Below are 19,032 nucleotides of genomic sequence, written 5' to 3' on the forward strand. Positions count from 1 at the left end.
TGATATATTGACTCGTGGCCAATATTGTTTCATCTATACCTCTACTCTTTTTTTTAATAACTTATTTTGATATAACTTCAAACTTATAGAAAAGTTGCAAGAGTCATACATATTCTCCTATATACCTTTTACCCAGATTTACAATAATTATTTACATTTTGCCCTATTTGCTTTATTGATTTTTTCATTTTTTTAATTTTTAATTTATATTGGAGTATAGTTGATTAACAATGTTGTGTTAGTTTCAGGTATACAGCAAAGTGATTCGGTTATGAATATACATGTATCTATTCTTTTTCAAATTCTTTTCCCATTTAGGTTATCACAGAGTATTGAGTAGAGTTCCCTGGGCTATACAGTAGGTCCTTGTTTGTTGTGTATTTTAAATATATCAGTGTGTACATGTCAATCCCAAACTGCTGATCTATCCCTCCCCCCCACCCTTCTCCCCTGGTAACCATAAATTCATTCTCTAAGTCTGTAAGTCTGTTTCTGTTTTGTAAATAACTTCATATATATCAATTTTTTTAGATTACACATAAAGCCATATCATATGATATTTGTCTTTCTCTGTCTGACTTACTTCACTTAGTATGATAATCTCCAGGTCCATCCATGTTGCTGCAAATGGCATTATTTCATTCTTTTTAATGGCTGAGTAATATTCCATTGTATATATGTACCACATCTTCTTTATCCATTCATTTGTCGATGGACATGTAGGTTGCTTCCATGTCTTGGCTATTGTAAGTAGTGCTGCAGTGAACATTGGGATGCATGTATCCTTTCGAACCATGGTTTCCTCTGGATATATGCCCAGGAGTGGGATTGCTGAATCATATGATAGCTCTAATTTTAGTTTCTTAAGGAACCTCCATACTGTTCTCCATAGTGGCTGTACCAATTTACATTCCCACCAACTGTGCAAAAGGGTTCCCTTTTTTCCACACCCTCTCCAGCATTTATTGTTTGTTGACTTTTTGATGATGGCCATTCTGATTGGTGTGAGGTGATGTTTCTTTTTTTAAAATATATTTATTTGTTTATTTGTTTATTTTTGGCTGCATTGGGTCTTTGTTGCTGCATGCAGGCTTTTCTCTAGTTGGGGCAAGGGGGGTCTACTCTTCATTGTGGTGCACGGGCTTCTCATCCAGTGGCTTCTCTTGTTGTGGGGTGTGGGCTCTAGGCACGCAGGCTTCAGTACTTATGGCACGCGGGCTCAGTAGTTTTGGCTTGTGGGCTCTAGCGTGCAGGCTCAGTAGTTGTGGCACATGGGCTTAGTTGCTCCGCAGCATGTGGGATCTTCCTGGACCAGGGCTTGAACCCAGGTCCCCTGCATTGGCAGGTGGATTCTTAACCACTGTGGCACCAGGGAAGTCCTTTTTTTTTTTCTTTTTTTTTTTTGAGGTGATATTTCATTGTAGTTTTGATTTGCATTTCTCTAATAATGAGCAGTGTTGAGCATCTTTTTGTGTGCCTCTTGGCCATCTGCAAGTCTTCTTTGGAGAAATGTCTATTTAGGTCTTCTGCCCATTTTTTGATTGGGTTGTTTGTTTTTTTGATACTGAGCCGCATGAGCTGTTTGTAAATTTTGGAAATTAATCCCTTGTTAATCTCTTTGTTTGCAAATATTTTCTCCCATTCTGTGGGTTGTCTTTTCATTTTGTTTATGGTTTCATTTGCTGTGCAAAAGCTTTTGAGTTTGATTAGGTCCCATGCTTATTTTTGTTTTTATTTGCATTACTCTAGGAGACAGATTGAAAAAGATATTGCTGCGATTTATGTCAAAGAGTGATCTGCCTATATTTTCCTCTAAGAGTTTTATAGTATCTGGTTTTATATTTAGGTCTTTAATTCATTTTGAGTTTATTTATATGTATCTTGTTAAAGAATGTTCTAATTTCATTTTTTCATGTGTAGCTGTCCAGTTTGCCCAGCACCATTTATTAAAGAGACTATCTTTTCTCCATTGTATAGTCTTGCCTCCTTTGTTGTAGATTCATTGACCATATGTGCATGGGTTTATTTCTGGGCTTTCTATCCTGTTCCATTGATCTGTATTTCTGTTTTTGTGCCAGTACCGTACTATTTTGATGGCTGTAGCTTCTTTTTGCCATTTTGTTAATTGTTTTGGATTTGTTTTTGTAGGTGTTTTTTCTTCCCTTCCTCTTTTTTTCTCTTGTGATTTGATGACTAACTGTACTGTTGTGTTTGGATTCCTTATTCTTTTCTGCACGTGTATGTATTGTAGATTTTCAGTGTGCAGTTAACATGAGGTTTTTTTTTTTACATCTTTATTGGAGTATAATTGCTTTACAATGGTGTGTTAGTTTCTGCTTTATAACAAAGTGAATCAGTTATACATATACATATGTTCCCATATCTCTTCCCTCTTGCGTCTCCCTCCCTCCCACCCTCCCTATCCCACCCCTCCAGGCGGTCACAAACCACCGAGCTGATCTCCCTGTGCTACACGGCTGCTTCCCACTAGCTATCTACCTTACGTTTGGTAGTGTATATATGCCCATGCCTCTCTCTCACTTTGTCACAGCTTACCCTTCCCCCTCGCCATATCCTCAAGTCCATTCTCAAGTAGGTGTGTGTCTTTATTCCTGTCTTACCCCTAGGTTCTTCATGACATTTTTTTTCTTAAATTCCATATATATATGTGTTAGCATACAGTATTTGTCTTTCTCTTTCTGACTTTCTTCACTCTGTATGACAGACTCTGGGTCTATCCACCTCATTACAAATAGCTCAATTTCATTTCTTTTTATGGCTGAGTAATATTCCATTGTATATATGTGCCACATCTTCTTTATCCATTCATCCGATGATGGACACTTAGGTTGTTTCCACCTCCGGGCTATTGTAAATAGAGCTGCAGTGAACATTTTGGTACATGACTCTCTGAATTATGGTTTTCTCAGGGTATATGCCCAGTAGTGGGATTGCTGGGTCATATGGTAGTACTATTTGTAGTTTTTTAAGGAACCTCCATACTGTTCTCCATAGTGGCTGTACCAATTCACATTCCCACCAGCAGTGCAAGAGGGTTCCCTTTTCTCCACACCCTCTCCAGCATTTATTGTTTCAAGATTTTTTGATGATGGCCATTCTCACTGGTGTGAGATGATATCTCATTGTAGTTTTGATTTGCATTTCTCTAATGATTAATGATGTTGAGCATTCTTTCATGTGTTTGTTGGCCATCTGTATATCTTCTTTGGAGAAATGTCTATTTAGGTCTTCTGCCCATTTTTGGATTGGGTTGTTTGGTTTTTTGTTATTGAGCTGCATGAGCTGCTTATAAATTCTGGAGATTAATCCTTTGTCACTTGCTTCATTTGCAAATATTTTCTCCCATTCTGAGGGTTGTCTTTTGGTCTTGTTTATGGTTTCCTTTGCTGTGCAAAAGCTTTGCAGTTTCATTAGGTCCCATTTGTTTATTTTTGTTTTTATTTCCATTTCTCTAGGAGGTGGGTCAAAAAGGATCTTGCTGTGATTTATGTCATAGAGTATTCTGCCTATGTTTTCCTCTAAGAGTTTGATAGTGTCTGGCCTTACATTTAGGTCTTTAATCCATTTTGAGCTTATTTTTGTGTATGGTGTTAGGGAGTGATCTAATCTCATACTTTTACATGTACCTGTCCAGTTTTCCCAGCACCACTTATTGAAGAGGCTGTCCTTTCTCCACTGTACATTCCTGCCTCCTTTATCAAAGATAAGGTGACCATATGTGCGTGGGTTTATCTCTGGGCTTTCTATCCTGTTCCATTGATCTATCTTTCTGTTTTTGTGCCAGTACCATACTGTCTTGATGACTGTAGCTTTGTACTATAGTCTGAAGTCAGGGAGCCTGATTCCTCCAGCTCCGTTTTTCATTCTCAAGATTGCTTTGGCTATTCAGGGTATTTTGTGTTTCCATACAAATTGTGAAAGTTTTTGTTTTAGTTCTGTGAAAATGCCAGTGGTAGTTTGATAGGGATTGCATTGAACCTGTAGATTGCTTTGGGTAGTAGAGCCATTTTCACAATGTTGATTCTTCCAATCCAAGAACATGGTATAGCTCTCCATCTATTTGTATCATCTTTAATTTCTTTCATCAGCATCTTATAATTTTCTGCATACAGGTCTTTTGTCTCCTTAGGTAGGTTTATTCCTAGATATTTTATTCTTTTTGTTGCAATGGTAAATGGGAGTGTTTTCTTGATTTCACTTTCAGATTTTTCATCATTAGTATATAGGAATGCCAGAGATTTCTGTGCATTAATTTTGTATCCTGCTACTTTACCAAATTCATTGATTAACTCTAGTAGTTTTCTGGTAGCATCTTTAGGATTCTCTATGTATAGTATCATGTCATCTGCAAACAGTGACAGCTTTACTTCTTCTTTTCTGATTTGGATTCCTTTTATTTCTTTTTCTTCTCTGGTTGCTGTAGGTTAAAATTCCAAAAATGTGTTGAATAATAGTGGTGAGAGTGGGCAACCTTGTCTTCTTCCTGATCTTGGTGGAAATGGTTTCACTTTTTCACCATTGAGAACAATGTTGGCTGTGGGTTTGTCATATATGGCCTTTATTATGTTGAGGAAAGTTCCCTCTATGCCTACTTTCTGCAGGGTTTTTATCATAAATGGGTGTTGAATTTTGTCGAAAGCTTTCTCTGCATCTATTGAAATGATCATATGGTTTTTCTCCTTCAATTTCTAATATGGTGTATCACGTTGATTGATGTGCATATAGTGAAGAATCCTTGCATTCCTGGAATAAACCCCACTTGATCATGGTGTATGATCCTGTTAATGTGCTGTTGGATTCTGTTTGCTAGTATTTTGTTGAGGATTTTTGCATCTATGTTCATCAGTGATATTGGCCTGTAGTTTTCTTTCTTTCTCACATCCTTGTCTGGTTTTGGTATCAAGGTGATCGTGGCCTCGTAGAATGAGTTTGGGGGTGTTCCTCCCTCTGCTATATTTTGGAAGAGTTTGAGAAGGATAGGTGTTAGCTCCTCTCTAAATGTTTGATAGAATTCGCCTGTGAAGCCATCTGGTCCTGGGCTTTTGTTTGTTGGAAGATTTTTAATCACATTTTCAATTTCAGTGCTTGTGATTGGTCTGTTCATATTTTCTATTTCTTCCTGATTCAGTCTTGGCAGGTTGTGCATTTCTAAGAATTTGTCCATTTCTTACAGATTGTCCATTTTATTGGCATAGAGTTGCTTGTAGTAATCTCTCATGATCTTTTGTATTTCTGCAGTGTCAGTTGTTACTTCTCCTTTTTCATTTCTAACTCTATTGATTTGAGTCTTCTTCCTTTTTTTCTTGATGAGTCTGGCTCATGGTTTATCAATTTTGTTTATCTTCTCAAAGAACCAGCTTTTAGTTTTATTGATCTTTGCTATCGTTTCCTTCATTTCTTTTTCATTTATTTCTGATCTGATTTTTATGATTTCTTTCCTTCTGCTAACTTTGGGGTTTTTTTGTTCTTCTTTCTCTAATTGCTTTAGGTGCAAGGTTAGGTTGTTTATTCGAGATGTTTCCTGTTTCTTAAGGTAGGATTGTGTTGCTATAAACTTCCCTCTTAGAACTGCTTTTGCTGCATCCCATAGGTTTTGGGTCGTCGTGTCTCCATTGTCATTTGTTTCTAGGTATTTTTTGATTTCCTCTTTGATTTCTTCAGTGATCACTTCATTATTAAGTAGTGTATTGTTTAGCCTCCATGTGTTTGTATTTTTTACAGATATTTTCTTGTAATTGATATCTAGTCTCATAGCATTGTGGTCGGAAAAGATACTTGATACAATTTCAATTTTCTTAAATTTACCAAGGCTTGATTTGTGACCCAAGATATAATCTATCCTGGAGAGTGTTCCATGAGCACTTGAGAAAAATGTGTATTCTGTTGTTTTTAGATGGAGTGTCCTATAAGTATCAATTAAGTCCATCTTGTTTAATGTATCATTTAAAGCTTGTGTTTCCTTATTTATTTTCATTTTGGATGATCTGTCCATTGGTGAAAGTGGGGTGTTAAAGTCCCCTACTATGAATGTGTTACTGTCGATTTCCCCTTTTATGGCTGTTAGTGGTTGCCTTATTTATTGAGGTGCTGCTATGTTGGGTGCATAAATATTTACAATTGTTATATCTTCTTCTTGGATCGATCCCTTGATCATTATGTAGTGTCCTTCTTTGTCTCTTCTAATAGTCTTTATTTTAAAGTCTATTTTGTCTGATGTGAGAATTGCTACTCCAGCTTTCTTTTGCTTTCCATTTGCATGGAATATCTTTTTACATCCCCTTACTTTCAGTGTGTATGTGTCTCTAGGTCTGAAGTGGGTCTCTTGTAGACAGCATATATATGGGTCTTGTTTTTGTATCCATTCAGCCAATCTGTGTCTTTTGGTGGGAGCATTTAGTCCATTTACATTTAAGGTAATTATCAATATGTATGTTCCTATTCCCACTTTCTTAATTGTTCTGGGTTTGTTATTGTAGGTCTTTTCCTTCTCTTGTGTTTCTTGCTTAGAGAAGTTCCTTTAGCATTTGTTGTAAAGCTGGTTTGGTGGTGCTGAACTCTCTCAGCTTTTGCTTGTCTGTAAAGGTTTTAATTTCTCCATCAAATCTGAATGAGGGCCTCCTTGGTGGCGCAGTGGTTGAGAGTCCGCCTGCCAATGCAGGGGACATGGGTTCATGCCCCAGTCCGGGAAGATCCGACATGCAGCGGAGCAGCTGGGCCCATGAGCCATGGCCGCTGGTCCTGCGTGTCCAGAGCCTGTGCTCCACAACGGGAGAGGCCAGAACAGTGAGAGGCCGACGTACCGCCAAAAAAAAAAAAAATCTGAATGAGATCCTTGCTGGGTAGAATAATCTTGGTTGCAGGTTTTTCTCCTTCATCACTTTAAATATGTCCTGCCACTCCCTTCTGGCTTGCAGAATTTCTGCTGAAAGATCAGCTGTTAACCTTATGGGGATTCCCTTGTGTGTTATTTGTTGTTTTTCCCTTGCTGCTTTTAATATGTTTTCTTTGTATTTAATTTTTGACAGTTTGATTAATATTTGTCTTGGCATATTTCTCCTTGGATTTATCCTGTATGGGATTCTCTGTGCTTCCCTGACTTGATTAACTATTTCCTTTCCCATATTAGGGAAGTTTTCAACTATAATGTCTTCAAATATTTTCTCAGTCCCTTTCTTTTTCTCTTCTTCTTCTGGGACCCCTATAATTCGAATGTTGGTGCATTTAATGTTGTCCCAGAGGTCCCTGAGACTGTCCTCAGTTCTTTTCATTCTTTTTTCTTTCTTCTGCTCTGCAGTAGTTATTTCCACTATTTTATCTTCCAGGTCACTTATCCGTTCTTCTGACTCAGTTATTCTGCTATCGATCCCATCTAGAGTATTTTTAATTTCTTATATTGTGTTGTTCATCATTGCTTGTTTCATCTTTAGTTCTTTTAGGTCCTTGTTAAATGTTTCTTGCATTTTCTCTTCTATTTCCAAGATTTTGGATCATCTTTACTATCATTATTCTGAATTCTTTTTCAGGTAGACTGCCTATTTCCTCTTCATTTGTTAGGTCTGGTGGGTTTTTATCTTGCTCCTTCATCTGCTGTTTTTCTGTCTTCTCATTTTGCTTATCTTACTGTGTTTGGGGTCTCCTTTTTGTAGGCTGCAGGTTCGTAATTCCCGTTGTTTTTGGTGTCTGTCCCCAGTGGCTAAAGTTGGTTCAGTGTGTTGTGTAGGCTTCCTGGTGGAGGGGACTAGTGCCTGTGTTCTGGTGGATGAGGCTGGATCTTGGCTCTCTGGTGGGCAGGTCCACGTCTGGTGGTGTGTTTTGGGGTGTCTGTGGACTTATTATGATTTTAGGCAGCCTCTCTGCTAATGGGTGGGGGTGTGTTCCTGCCTTGCTAGTTGTTTGGCATAGGGTGTCCAGCACTGTAGCTTGCTGGTCGTTGAGTGAAGCTGGGTGCTGGTGTTGAGATGGAGATCTCTGTGAGATTTTCGCCGTTTGATATTACGTGGAGCTGGGAGGTCTCTTGTGGACCAGTGTCCTGAAGTTGGCTCTCCCACCTCAGAGGCACAGCACTGACTCCTGGCTGCAGCACCAAGAGCCTTTCATCCACATGGCTCAGAATAAAAGAGAGAAAAAGTTGAAAGAATTAGTAGAAGTAGAAAGAAAGAAAGAAAAAGAAAGAAAGAAAGGAAGTAAGGAGGGAGGGAGAGAGGGAGGGAGGAAGGAAGGAGGGAAAAATAGAAAGAAAGCAGATAAAGTAAAATAAAAGTAAGAGAAAATAAAATAAAGTTATTAAAATAAAAAATAATTATTAAGAAAGAAAAAAAAAAAGACGGATATAACCCTAGAACAAATGGTGGAAGCAAAGCTATACAGACAAAATCTCACACGGAAGCATACACATACACACTCACAAAAAGAGGAAAAGGGGAAATAATAATACATCTTGCTCTCAAAGTCCACCTCCTCAATTTGGGATGATTCGTTGTCTAAAGGACGGAAAGAAGGAAGTGAGGGAGGGAGGGAGGAAGGAAAAGTAAAATAAAATAAAGTAAGATAAAATAAAATAAAGTTATTAAAATAAAAAATAATTATTAAGAAAAAAATTAAAAAACAAAAACGGACAGATAGAACCCTAGGACAAATGGTGGAAGCAAAGCTATACAGACAAAATCTCACACAGAAGCATACACATACACACTCACAAAAAGAGGAAAAGGGGAAAAAATCATAAATCTTGCTCTCAAAGTCCACCTCCTCAATTTCGGATGATTCGTTTCCTATTCATGTATTCCACAGATGCAGGGTACATCAAGTTGATTGTGGAGCTTTAATCCGCTGCTTCTGAGGCTGCTGGGAGAGATTTCCCTTTCTCTTCTTTGTTCTTCCAGTTCCCGGGGCTCAGCTTTGGATTTGGCCCCACCTCTATGTGTAGGTCGCCGGAGGGCATCTGTTCTTCGCTCAGACAGGACGGGGTTAAAGGAGCCGCTGATTCGGGGCTTCTGACTCACTCAGGCCGGGGGGAGGGAGGGGTACGGAGTGCGGGGCAAGGCTGCGGTGGCAGAGGCAATCGTGACGTTGCACCAGCCTGAGGCATGCCGTACGCTCTCCCGGGGAAGTTGTCCCTGGATCCCGGGACCCAGGCAGTGGCGGGCTGCACAGGCTCCCCAGAAGGGGGGTGTGGATAGTGACCTGTGCTCGCACACAGGCTTCTTGGTGGCTGCAGCAACAGCCTTAGCATTTCATGCCCGTCTCTGGTGTCCGCGCTTTTACCCGTGGCTCGCGCCCGTCTTTGGAGCTCCTTTAAGTAGCGCTCTGAATCCCCTCTCCTCGCGCACCAGGAAACAAAGAGGGAAGAAAAAGTCTCTTGCCTCTTTGGCAGGTCCAGACTTTTTCCCAGACTCCCTCCTGGCTATCCATGGTGCACTAGCCCCCTTCAGGCTGTGTTCACGCAGCCAACCCCAGTCCTCTCCCTGGGATCCGACCGAAGCCCGAGCCTCAGCTCCCAGCCCCACCCGCCCCGGCGCGCGAGCAGACAAGCCTCTCAGGCTGGTGAGTGCTGGTCGGCACTGATCCTCTGTGCGGGAATCTCTCCGCTTTGCCCTCTGCACCCCTGTTGCTGTGCTCTCCTCCGCGGCTCCGAAGCTCCCCCCTCCGCCACCCGTAGTCTCTGCCCATGAAGGGGCTTCTAGTGTGTGGAAACCTTTCCTCCTTCATAGCTCCCTCCCACTGGTGCAGGTCCCCTCCCTATTCTTTTGTCTCTGTTTATTCTTTTTCCTTTTGCCCTACCCAGGTACGTGGGGAGTTTCCTGCCTTTTGGGAGGTCTGAGGTCTTCTGCCAGCGTTCAGTAGGTGTTCTGTAGGAGTTGTTCCACGTGTAGATGTATTTCTAGTGTATCTGTGAGGAGGAAGGTGATCTCCACGTCTTACTCTTCCGCCATCTTCCCCTCGTCCCCCTACCATGAGGTTTTGGTATAGCATTCTATATATAAACAAGATCGTTTTCAGTTACTGATCTTTTAATTTAAAATGCATTTCCAATATCCTGCCTTTGTGCTCTCCTCATATTGCTGGTTTTGATATCATATTTGTATGCAGATGATTTCCTACCTTTACTGTGTGTTTGCCTTTACCAGTGAGCTTTTCCATTCATAATTTTCTTGTTTCTAGTTGTGGCCTTTTCTTTTCCACCTAGAGAAGTTCCTTTAGCATTTGTTGCAAAGCTGGTCTGATGGTGCTGAATTCTCTTAGCTTTTTCTTGTCTGGAAAGCTTTTGATTTCTCCTTCGAATCTGAATGAGAGCCTTGCTGGGTAGAGTACCCTTGGTTGTAGGTTCTTCCTTTTCATCACTTTAAATATATCATGACTTCTGGCCTGCAGAGTTTCTGCTGAGAAGTTAGCTGATAACCTTATGGGAGTTCCCTTGTACATTATTTGTTACTTTTCCCTTATGGCTTTTAATATTTTTTCTTTGTCTTTAATTTTTGTCATTTTGATACCATGTATCTTGGCATGTTCCTCCTTGGGTTTATCCTGCCTGGGACTCTGTGCTTCCTCTGTGCTTCCTGGACTTGGGTGACTGTTTCCTTTCACATATTAGGGAAGTTTTCAGCCATTATCTCTTCTAATATTTCCTCAGGTCCTTTCCATCTCTCTTCTCCTTCTGGGACCCCTATAATGTGACTGTTGGTGTGTTAAATGTTGCCCCAGAGGTCTCGTAGACTGTCCTCATTTCTTTTCATTCATTTTTCTTTATTCTGTTCCACAGCAGTGATTTCCACCATTCTGTCTTCCAGGTCACTTAATCAGTTCTCCTGCAGTTACTCTGCTATTGATTCCTTCTAGTGTATTTTTCATTTCAGTTATTGTATTGTTCATCTCTGTTTGTTGTTTAGTTCTTCTAGGTCTTTGTTAAACATTTCTTGTGTCTTCTTGATCTGTGCCTCCATTCTTTTTCCAAGATCTTGGGTCGTCTTTATTGTCGTTACTCTGAATTTTTTTTCAGGTAGATTGCCTATCTCCACTTTACTTAGTTGTTCTTCTGGGGTTTTATCTTGTTCCTTCATCTGGAACATACTCCTCTGCTGTCTCATTTTGCCTAACTTTCTGTGATTAGTTTCCATTCTGCAGGCTGCAGGCTTATAGTTCTTCTTGCTTCTGCTGTCTGCTCCCTGGTGGATGAGGCTGTCTGTGAGGCTTGTGCAGGCTTCCTGGTAGGAGGGACTGGTACCTGCCCATTGGTGGGTAGAGCTGGGCTTGCCCCTCTGGTGGGCAGGGCTGTGTCAAGGGGTGTGTTTATCGGGCAGCTGTTTACTCAGGAAGGCTTTAAGCAGCTGGTCTGCTGATTGGTGGGGCTGTGTTCGCACCCTGTTGTTTGTCTGGCCTGAGGCATCCCAGCACTGGAGCTTACAGGCTGTTGGGTGGAGCCAGGTCATGGTGAGAAAATCACAGCCTCCAAGAGGGCTCATGCCAATGAGTACTCCCCAGAACTACCATCACCAGTGTCCTCGTCCGCACAGTGAGCCACAGACACTCCCCCACCCACCTCCGCAGGAGACCCTCCAATACTAGCAGGTAAGTTTCTTATGAGGTCACTGCTTTTTTACCTGGGTCCTAGTGCATGCAAGGCCCTGTGCGTGCCCTCCAAGAATGGAGTTTGTTTCCCCCGGTGCTGTGGAATTCCTGCAGTCAAACCTCGCTGGCCTTCAAAGCCACATTCTCTGGGGGCTCCTCCTCCTGTTGCCAGACCCCCAGGCTGGGGAGCCTGACGTGGGGCTCAGAAGTTTCACTCCTGTGGGAGAACTTCTGTAGTATAGTTTCCAGTTTGTGGGTCACCCACCCAGCATGTAGGGGATTTGATTTTATCGCCATTGCACTGTTCCTACCATCTCGTTGTGGCTTCTTCTTTGTCTTTGCATACAGGGTATCTTTTCTGGTAGGTTCCAGCATTTTTTTGTCAGAGGTAGTTCAGCAGTTAGTTGTGATTTTGGTGTTCCCATAAGAGGGGGTGAGCTCACATCCTTCTATTCCATCTTGTCGTCTCCTGCTTTATTATTTCTCCATAGCAAAGTACAGGTGGTTTTGCTATAACCAGTATATAATTCCTAAAAATTACTGTACTATGCAAAATTGTATAATAAAAACCCACAGGGGCTATGGTGGGGGAGGGGAAGCACGGTTTTACATATGTTAAATTATTAAGAAATATGCAGATACAATAAATGTGCTTTTTCATTTTTATTTGTTTATTGAAGTATGGCTGACTTACAAGTTTCAGGTGTACAGCATAGTAATTCGATGTTTTATGGATTACACACTATACAAAATTAGTATGAAATATTGACTATATTCCCTGTACTGTATGTTACAACCCTGTGCCTTATTGAAAGACCTAAAGTTGGCTTGTGGAAGTAGCCATTGGAAGGGTTCCGTATGTGAATTGTGTAGTAGGTAAAACAATTATAAAGCACTTACCTGAAATTGGATGGAAAGTTGTAACACCAGATGTGGTTGAGGGGTGGCTCATAATATGTAGTGAACTCAGGCAGCTAGATGTTTGAGAGGGGTGTGTGTGTGTCTGTGTATTTGTGCACAAATTATGCCTATTCCTACACAGCTCCATTCAGTTGGGTGCAATTTTTTGCATTCACCTAGAGAAAACCTTATATTTGTTATGGATGTAATTGTACCTAAGCAAATGTGAGAGTCACATAATGTTTAAGTTGTCCCCTAATATATAAATTGCTTGGAATAAATTTGTCCTCAAAACAAGCATTACAGTAAAACTATTTTTCTGTTTGTAATTATGTGTGAGGAAATACTTTGAGCCTTTAAAAATATCCTGTTGCTCATGTAACTGCCTAGTAGGTTTAAGAACCATTAATGATTCTCATCATTCTTTCTATATTTATTAGTTCGTATTCTATAAGGAAGAGCTCTTTCTTCTCCATTTATTTACTCATTTATTATATCATATAAAATTCATAGAATTTTATGTTTCATGGATTTTAATCCATTACTATCATTATTTATTTTAATGTTCACATTGTCCCACATTTGGCCAGTGAGACCTTCAGCTTGACTGCTGTATGTTATTTTACCAACATTTTTTTTTTTTTTTTGCTGTACGCGGGCCTCTCACTGTTGTGGCCTCTCCCGTTGCAGAGCACAGGCTCCGGACGCGCAGGCTCAGCAGCCATGGCTCACGGGCCCAGCCGCTCCGCGGCATGTGGGATCTTCCTGGATCAGGGCATGAACCTGTGTCCCCTGCATAGGCAGGCGGACTCTCAACCACTGCGCCACCAGGGAAGCCCTTACCAACATATTTTGAGCACTACTTACTTTTGGAGAGAGTAAGGTGTTCACTTATACCTTTACCTTGCTGTGTCTGGGCCTTACAATCAGCCTTTTCCCCAAAGAACCCTAGTTTTTAGAAACCAAGATCTGTGTGCTAGATGTGTGCATTGCTGCTAGTGTCTCATTACTTCTTAGCCCTTGCATGCAAACCCTTATTTCTATATTTCTGGAGAACAAAAGTGCATAAGGGCACCATGAATTCACACTGATGCTTCCAATTACAGTCGAACACAACAGGGTACCTTCTACTCTTTCTCTTTTGCATATCTGTAATTTCCTACTGTAGCAGTGAAAAACACCTCTTTCTCCCCCTTATCATCAATTTATTTACTAATTTGTTCAAGTGTAGAATGCTGTGAAAGTAGTCACAGCATTCTAGGCTGTGAAAGTAGTTTCAACATTGCTCATCTGTGCCACCATGAAATTCCTCCATTCCACTATCCCATCTTGTCTCTCAGCAGTGTTTTATTTTTTTGTGTTTATGTCTTGCACATCTTTTATTAAATGTGTTCCTAAGTATTTTATGGATTTTTGACACTCTTAGAAATGGATTTCTCAAATTCTTTTTTTTTTTTTTTTTTGTGGTACGCAGGCCTCTCACTGTTGTGGCCTCTCCCGTTGCGGAGCACAGGCTCCAGACGCACAGGCTCAGTGGCCATGGCTCACGGGCCCAGCCGCTCCGCGGCATGTGGGATCTTCCCGGACCGGGGCACGAACCCGTGTCCCCTGCATCGGCAGGCGGACTCTCAACCACTGCGCCACCAGGGAAGCCCTCTCAAATTCATTTTTCAGTTGTTAACTGCTTAATACATAGATATAATTTGATTTTTTTTTCATTTGATATGTATCTTGTGACACTATTGAATTCACTTCCTGAATTCTAGTAGTTGCTTTATAGATCCCACAGGACTTTCTTTTTAGAAAATCATACCCTTGCAAATAGATCTTTTTACTTGTTCCTTTTTAATCTTTTACCTCTTTATTGTGCTCCACTACATTGTCTAGTACCTCTAGGACAATGTTGAAAAGAAGTGGTGTGATTTGATACCCCTGCTTGTTCCCAGGCTTAGGGGGAAATCACTCAATATTCCACAATTAAGTATTATGTCTGCTGTATACTTATCATGGATGCCCTTTACCAGGTGGAAGAAATTTCTTTCTATTCTAGTTTGCTGAAAATCATATGGCTTTTGTACTTTATTCTGATAATACAATAACTTGGATTGATGTAGCATTCAAAATCAACCAATCTCACATTCCCGGGATAGATTCTACTTGGTTGGGTATATTGCTGGATTCTGTTTACTAATATTTTGTTAAGGATTTTTGTGTATGTGTTCATGAGGGATATTGTAATACTTTTGTCAGGATTATACTGGAATCATAAAATGACTTGTCCCTTCCTTCTTGTTCTGAAAAGGTTTTTGGTATTTGGTATCTGCTTCCTTATCTGTTTGATAGAATTTATCAGTGGAAATAAAAAAAGAAATGTACTCTTTGTGAAAACACATAGCTACAATATCATCACACTAAAAAATTTTCTGATAAGTACCATTAAATAACTAGTCAGTGTTCAAATTTCTGATCATCCCATGAATGCCAGTAAGAATACCATAACTTTAAAAATAATTTTGATTGAATATATGGTAATTAAAGTAATATTTTCTTTTCCTTATATTAAGGTTCGTGACCATAAAAAATTAAGAGTGAATGCTGTTATTGCTCCTAAGAGTTCATATGCAGACAAAGCACCTTCAAGACCATTGAATGAACTCAAGTAAGTCTTGAAAATATTATTAGAACTAAGCTGTTACTTTGAATATTGAATAATCATTTCTCTCAAATATATTTTAATTATTTCTTTGTCACATAAATATGTTTCTTATAGGCTGTATTATTCCCTTTTAGGATCTCTACTTAAGTCTAAAATAAGAAAAAATCTAGGCCCAGGAACAGACCATGGTATCAGTTAGTATATGATGGTGATTTTTTAAATCAGTGGAATAATATTGGACTACTTAGTAAAAGCTACTAAAATAGTTGGTTAGTTATTGGGAAAATAAAAGGGTAAATCATCACTTCATAATATAAAAATAATTTCCAGAAGGATCAAATGGAAAAACTGCAATTATAAAACAGCTATAAGTAAATAAAGTCTTAATTCTGTATAAAAGCAATGGTAGAAACAACAAAAGAAGAGGTTAATAGTTTGTAATTATAAATATTAAACTTTTCTGACAAGGAAATAAATCTGAATATTAATCACTTAATATTAAGTGACTAAACTATACAAAGAAAATACTTTCTGTACCATTGTTAATTTATTTTTTATTTATTGTTTAGTCACCACATGTCAACTAGGATTTTTTTAAATGATATTTTAAGAAGAAAAACCTAATAGTTGCTTTTCCTTTCAGACAATATGGATTTTTCTCTTATTTGCGAGAGTTATTTGATGCACCTGATCCTGTCATGAGTTACCTTTGCTTCCAGTATCACATTCATGAAGTTCCTGTAGGAACTGAAAGAACCAGAGAAAGAATTGAACGGGTAAGAAAGTACTGAATCAGTACCAAAAATGTAGTTTTGTTGAAACTTCTTAGCTTAAAGTCAAGGAAAACTTGTAATTTAAAGAAACATGTCATTGTTTTTAACCATACAGAAATTATCTTGGTATTTTCCATTTTTAATATGACATAGGACAGTGAATATTGACTAATATTGACGACAGGAGTGGTGTGGAGTTACCTAGAGCAGGGGTCCCCGACCCCCAGGCCTCACACACAGCAGGAGGTGAGCGGTGGGCAACTGAGCAAAGCTTCACCTGCCGCTCCCCATTTCTCCCCATCGCTTGCATTACTGCCTGAATCATGCCCCCCACCCAGCCTGGGTCTGTGAAAAATTGTCTTCCACAAAACTGATCCCTGGTGCCAAAAAGGTTGGGGACTGCTGACCTAGAGTAAATAAATAACTTAATACATGTAGGGTAGTTAAAACCTGAAGAGACACCTGGCTCTCTTATGTGATTCTGCCCTGCTTGACAAACATTTGTTCAAACATTAATGGTTTAGTCATTTAAATTCTTGTATTCTATTTTTCAGACAAACTATACTTTAGGATGGTAGGCTAGGATATGGAACTGCTTTGGTAAGCCCTCCCCTTAAAGTTTCCATTTAAGATTATCTCATGTGAATGACCACCCTTAATAGGATTTCATTTTCCTGTCTAGTACAGCTACATAAACTCTAAGTTCCTATATTCTGCTAATGCTGCTTGGAGTTTTCTTCTCCTTACAAGTAATCTCTAAGACTCCAAACCACCTTCATTACTTTTATCAAAGGGAGAAACAGGGAAGAAGTCTCCTCTAAACAGATTTTTCCTTAATACCAAGTTGCCATATTAATACTGCTTGTAGGACCCAATTACAGACCTAACTGCTATTTATAATAGTGAATTTGTGAGAGAATGTGTTTTAAATTTTTTAACAACCATTCTACAAGTATCCCTAGGATATTCATTTGTAATTTCGGGGCCTCTATATACCTCATTAACAGAAGATAGATAGAAATGGAGGCTCATTACTAACCCATTTTGCACAGACAAGCCAATTATTAATTATGGTAAGTTGCCTGTGTCTTTGATTAAAAATTATATTATGGTGACCATTTGGGGAAACCAAAAATACAACTCTCCGTGTGGGTGTACCTCTCTCTTCGGTCTTCATAGATGGAGTTTAAAAAAAGAGGACAAGACTATATACATAGACCAATCCAATTTCTGTCATAACTTCAGAGGTAGGTAGGGCGCTGTCTCTGAAGCTTAGGATAGTAGGTATTCTTTACTATTGCAGAAAGACTATAGAAAATTTGGTAAGGACTTTCATAGCTTTATTTTGGGGCAGAAAGGAGCAGTACTGCACTTGGAAAATCCTTTCACTTTTTGAACAGTGCTTCAAGTTGAATTATTTTTATGCACTTTTTAACATTTTGGTTAAGTCATCTAGAGAGCTTTAACTCTACTGTCTGTACTAGAAAAATAACATTGTATATAGTAAAGCAAAGTCAGACACCTAATAAAGCCCTTGACATTGTCTTAGCCATCTTTCAGAAGATACAAGCCTTCATTGAGGAAATTCACTGTCTTAATGTTTCATGTCTACCTAATGACAATAATGCCTATATTTCTTCCTTAGAATAAAAATAACATTCTTTAGTGTAAGTTTTGCTTTATTATCAAGTCCTGACATTTTAGATGTCTTATCTCTTCACTTAAACTTCTAGAGAGAAACAAGCCACAAGAATACTGGTAATAAACCTTTAGAGATTGGAAAAAACTACAGCAGCCTGTTCTTTATAAATAACAGTAACAGATCCAATGTTTGTTAGTGTGTTTAGAATGTGCATTCGTTTATGAAACTCCTTAAATAAATGCTTGAGAGAAAAGCTCTCCAAAAAATGTTAAGTCTTTGAAATCCTTGAAAAGTGTGCATTAAGTATTCCCCAAATATACAGGAATTAAATATAAGATTATGTATCTCTGAACAATATAACTGAGGGGAGGGGAGAGTAAATGTTTTAGCTGAGATAACACAGTTCAGTCTACTGGGAAGTTGACTCCTGGTATCTCTTCTGTAGATAAAACAAAGTCCCAAAAGTACACTTACTTGGGAGAGATTGTATAGCAAAGTAGAAGTATAGCCAACTTTGGTTGTTGTTTTGGTTTTCTCCCAGTTCTCTCTCTTCCTTAGTGTTGTTTTCCAAAATAATAACCTGAATTTTATCACTCACCTTTTTAGAGATGTTGGGTACATTTTTTAAAAAATAAATGAAAGTATATCTAGTATATTTTGATCTTCTAAAATTCATGAGATCTGTATTTTTAATTCTTTAGTCCTTTTAAAAATATATCATAATTATTCTTAGATGTGCACTGAATGCGTATTTTACATTATAGGTAATACAAGAAACCCGATTAAAACAAATTTATACAGCAGAAGAAAAGTTTGTGGTGAAAACTTCTTTTTATTCAAACAAAGTTATTTCTAGTAACACATCCCTAAAAGTAGCCCAGTTTCTCACAGTCACTGTGGATCTAGAGCAAAGACGACACTTAGAAGAACAGCTAAAGGTTGGTCATTTAAAAAAAAAATTTTTTTTAATTGAAGTACAGTTGATTTCAATGTTGCATTAGTTTCTGGGGTGCAGCAGTGATTCAGTTATAGATATATACTTTTTCATATTCTTTTCCATTGTGGTTTATTACAGGATATTGAATATAGTTCCCTGTGCTATACAATAGGACCTTGTTGTTTATACATTCTGTCTATAATAGTTTGCATCTGTTATTCCCAAACTCCCAATCCATCCATCCCCTGCCTCCCCCTTTCCCTTGGCAATCGCATATCTGTCCTCTATGTCTATCTATGAGTGTGTTTTGTAAATATATTTATGTCATATTTTAGATTCCACATATAAGTGATATATGGTATTTATCTTTCTGACTTACTTCACTTATAACCTCTAGGTCCATCCATGTTGCTGCAAGTGGCATTATTTTGTTCTTTTTTATGGCTGAGTAGTATTCTATTGTATGTATGTACCACATCTTCCTTATCCATTCATCTGTTGATGAACATTTAGGTTGTTTCCATGTCTTGGCCATTGT

The 19,032-nt window shown here is 38.9% G+C and overlaps 1 protein-coding gene across 4 annotated transcripts in view; it reads left to right on the forward strand.

Moving 5' to 3' along the window:
- The window catches only part of SMC5 (structural maintenance of chromosomes 5), a 106,352-nt gene that overhangs the window by 60,214 nt on the left and 27,106 nt on the right, over nt 1-19,032 (forward strand). For all 4 annotated transcript variants that reach the window (XM_081237986.1, XM_081237987.1, XM_081237989.1 and 1 more), the window contains exons 12-14: nt 15,051-15,145; nt 15,786-15,918; nt 18,322-18,495. In XM_081237986.1, coding sequence (XP_081094112.1) covers nt 15,051-15,145; nt 15,786-15,918; nt 18,322-18,495 — 402 coding nt within the window. The remainder of the gene's footprint in view (nt 1-15,050; nt 15,146-15,785; nt 15,919-18,321; nt 18,496-19,032) is intronic.

This window comes from Mesoplodon bidens, assembly GCF_964165515.1.
Source record: "Mesoplodon bidens genome assembly, chromosome: 6".
NCBI lineage: Eukaryota > Metazoa > Chordata > Mammalia > Artiodactyla > Ziphiidae > Mesoplodon > Mesoplodon bidens.